The sequence below is a fragment of the Octopus bimaculoides genome, chromosome 6, assembly GCF_001194135.2.
Source record: "Octopus bimaculoides isolate UCB-OBI-ISO-001 chromosome 6, ASM119413v2, whole genome shotgun sequence".
In the NCBI taxonomy this organism is placed as follows: domain Eukaryota; kingdom Metazoa; phylum Mollusca; class Cephalopoda; order Octopoda; family Octopodidae; genus Octopus; species Octopus bimaculoides.
Genome location: NC_068986.1, coordinates 96,385,456 through 96,389,609, shown reverse-complemented (window position 1 = coordinate 96,389,609; position 4,154 = coordinate 96,385,456). Strand labels below are relative to the sequence as shown.

The following is a 4,154-nucleotide window of genomic DNA, read 5'->3' as shown; positions in this document are numbered from 1 at the left end:
TATGTACATTTTAGATTTCATTATCAATAAGCATTGCATTGAGTAGCAAACATTCTCTTTAATCAACATGTAACAACCTTCAGGAAGCTTGTACATCTAGAAATAACAGCCAAATTTCCTCCATATCAGCTTAACCCTTTTGTTACCACATTTATTTTGAGATGTTCTGTGTTTCTTTCAATTAATTTTAAATATAATAAAGAATTTAGTAAAATAACTTGGTTATCATTTAGCTGGTGTTAGGAACATAAATTGTGACTAAGGTATGGTGGAAGATTTTAATTCAAAACTTACAAAAACAAGACATTTATACTACAGAGCCGGTTTCAGCCGGGTTGGTATCGAAAGGGTTAAAGAGAAAAAAAGACACACTGGACAATGCAGTCTCTAATATACAAAAAGACAGGATGGTCATAATCATTAGTTTTTTTCAATCATGACTGTATTGGAAATAAACAACTTATGGACATTAGAACACAGGCATGCTGTGTACCCATCTCTTTTCTAAAATTATTATGTTTCCTGTATCTCTAAACCATCAAACTGTGTTACCTGTGTTACAAAACCAACCTGATGCACTAATCTCTCCTCCTCCTCCTCTCACCATGTATGAGAAATTCTTTCACCAATCCTTCCCTGCTATAACTGTAACCCTCTGGAACTCCCTCTGATCTAAACTTTCTCTACATACATCAATCTAGATAAATTCAACTCAAACATACTGACCTCACCATTCTACAAAGATCAGCAAAATGATAGGAGCACTGCTCTTTTATATTACAATATATAAAGCTATGCACACCTAAGAACGACACAAACTATGATAGGAAAAATGTTAATCTTTGGAAGTTTCATCATCATCATCAGGGAGTCCAATAGCCATGGACACAAAGGAGCAAAAACCGATGATTGGCTGGTAGAAATTTAGAGATAGACAAAAAGTAAACAAAAAGCAAAAGAAACAGTTGAGAAGGTGATTCACTAAAGTTTATTTTATTTTGACAAAACCAGAAGTCTTTGTTATTGTTGTTGATGTACATAAAAATGAACTTCACACAGCCAGAAAAAAAAAATACTACTGATGTTGATGTTGCTGTCACTGGTGAGGGAAAAGGAACAGCAAAAAGATTACAAAGCAGGGTTAATAATAATAATAATGATGATTTCTAACATTAGCACAAGGCCACAAACTTTGATGGAGGGGATATAGTCAATTCTATCAATCCCCCCAGTATTTGATCAGTATTTCATTTCATTGACCTGAGTAGGATTTGAACTCAGAAAGTAAAGAAAAGTAATTAAATGCTATCCAGTACTCTATGGATTCTGCCATCTACTGCCCAATTTCTAACTTCGGCACAAGGCCACATATTTGGTGGGGAGAGGAGAGATATGGTTGATTATATCAACCCCAGTATTCAACTGGTACTTATTTTATCGACCTTGGAAGGATGAAAAGCAAATTTCACCTCATAACTAAATATACTAAGGCATTTGTCCAGTTCTACCAATTCTGCCATCCATCATTTTTAGTAATAATAATAATGGCTTCAAATTTTGGCACAGGGCTAGCAATTTTAGGAGAGGGAGTAAGACAATTACATCGACCCCAGTACTTGATTGGTACTTTATTTATCAACCCTGAAAGGATAAAAGGCAAACTTGACCATGGCAAGATTTGAACTCAGAACGTAAAAATCCGAAAGAAATGCTAGTAAGCATTTTGTCCGGTGCACTAACAATTCTGCCAGCTCACAGCCTTAGTTGCAATAATAATAATAATACTAATAACCACTTGGATACACACCTTAGAAGTGGGGAGAGATGGGTCTTAGCTTCTTTACAAGATCTCAGTGACCCTTAAATGAAGAAAAAGCTCAGGAGTGTCATATGTGTTACAGAGAGAACTCCTGCATGATACACACACAAACACATACAGTTGACAATAGGTAACGGCTAATAATAATAATAATGTGAATGAGTGAGATGAGAGCTGAGTTAATAACTGGGGACATTAATAAAGTAGAGGTGGTAGAGTGGGGGTAATTCTGATGTTGCACAGGGCAAATACAAAGACAATGAAATGATAGGAACAGGGTTCAAGTGGCAGGTGAGGCTAGGGCTTAACATGTAATGATCCCTGAGTAAAGGTTATATAAAATACATTCTGAAGGCGAGTCAAAGTGAATGAGTGAAGTAGAGGGGGAATAAAGATGAAAATAGAAATGAGAGTAGAGGTGGGGGTGTAGGTGATAAAATTGAGAGAGAGTAAGGTTGATTTGCAAGTAAACCTTGGTCAAACTTTTGGTAGAGTTGGTAGCAAATGAAATATCTAGGAGTGACCCAAAGAACATGTAATCCTAGACAGTTTACAGATTAGATTGAATGAAGTAACAGTGGATCTCCTCTTGGACTGTAATTCTGGTTTCATGATGTTAAGTAGATGTGACCTAAATTTTCTTCATGGACAGAGCACCAGTGGGTGATTTGGTACTTATTCTATAAAGTGAAGTGAACAGAGGTAGAAGTGTACTGTATCCAAATATGGATGACTGGGTGTATAGAGTAATGGAGACTATCTAAGGAAGATGGTTGTCCATACCTTATATGACAGTCAATGATTAAATTTAATGTAAGTAAACACCACAGGGAGGTACACCTAACTGTAAGAACTATTTTTAACATGGAATCGTGCTGCACACTGACCTCAAATCATGAATATTCTGTGTACACCAACCTGGAATCATGTAGTATACACACTAGCCAGACTTAGGATCATACAGTATACACATCAACCTGAAACATGGTATACACACTGACTTGGGTTCATGAGGTGTACACAGTAACTTGGGATCATGAGGTGGGTCACTCTGAACTGGGATCATATGGTGTATACTCCACCCTGGGATCACATGGTGTACACACTGACCTGGGAACATGTGATGTATATATATTTATATATTGAAGGATGGAGTAAAGTGAAACAGTTCCAACCATGGATTGAACCTGTATCACAGACTCACTTCACCAAGTGTTAACCAATTGTTATGGTGCTCACTGAAGAAGAAAGCATTTTCATTATGTTGTTGGGAAAGGAGTGACCTATGAAGTGAAATATGAAAAGATTAGTAGGGGAAGGACTTCACTAATGGATATGACAGCAGCAGCTGTGACAGTTTAATATAGAAAGAACACTAATGGACACAGATTGACAGAGACAGACAGACAGACATACGCACATACACTCACACACACATACATACACACATAAACATGTACACACACAGTAGCAGTGTTGAGTGTTTTTCACCAGTTTATTTCACTCAACTGGAACTACCAGACTCCCTTCGGTGACGTTTCACAGCAGGAGCAGCATCTGTCTCTGGTTCCAGGATAGGCGGTTCAGAATCTACAACAAACAACAACAGTGATTTCTTTATTATGATTTAATGACTTCTAAGCTTGACACAAAGTCACACCTTTTGAGGGAATGGCACATTAACCCATAGAACTATTTTACTGAGCCCCAGAAGGATGAAAGTTAAAGTCAGTCACAGCAGGAATTGGACAAAGAGTGTAAACCAAATCCTACAATCTACTGGTTCCATGCCCAACCATCATGTCTATCACCCCATCTGTTTTTAAACAACAACAGCAACAACATTAATGAGTATAACTGGCAACTGACATTTACAAGGAGGTGGGATACTTCTGAAGTGATCAAATTATTATAAAATAGTTAGGAAAGGAACTCTACTGAAATAAAGTGTTAGAAATAGTTAAGAAAGCATAAATAAAACAATTGCTAACATATGTATTGATATATTTCTTTTCAGGTACACGACACTGCTTTTCCCCTTCCCAGGCTACAGGCCCACACCCCCAACACCCATACTGTTAGGATTGGCACTCTCAACGTCGGCACGCTGAAAGGTAGATCTGGTGAAATTGTTGAGATGCTTGAACGGAGATGCGTAGATATGTGCTGCATCCAGGAAGTAAGATGGAGAGGAGGTTCTGCAAGGTTCCTCACAGGCAAAGAACACAGGTACAAGATTTTCTGGGCAGGGAACACTGACGGGGTCGGGGGCGTAGGAATACTTCTAGCGGAGAAATGGGTGGATAAGGTAATCGAGGTCGTTAGAGTAAGTGAC

At 37.9% G+C, this 4,154-nt stretch overlaps 1 protein-coding gene across 5 annotated transcripts in view; it reads right to left on the bottom strand.

Annotated features, from left to right (window-relative positions):
* Positions 1-960: 960 nt before the first annotated feature.
* LOC106881942 (mucin-5AC) overlaps positions 961-4,154 on the bottom strand; it is a 20,675-nt gene continuing 17,481 nt past the window's right edge. For all 5 annotated transcript variants that reach the window (XM_014932470.2, XM_014932474.2, XM_014932473.2 and 2 more), the window contains one exon: positions 961-3,409. In XM_014932470.2, the coding sequence (XP_014787956.1) occupies positions 3,324-3,409 (86 nt within the window). In that variant the 3' untranslated portion in view covers positions 961-3,323. The remainder of the gene's footprint in view (positions 3,410-4,154) is intronic.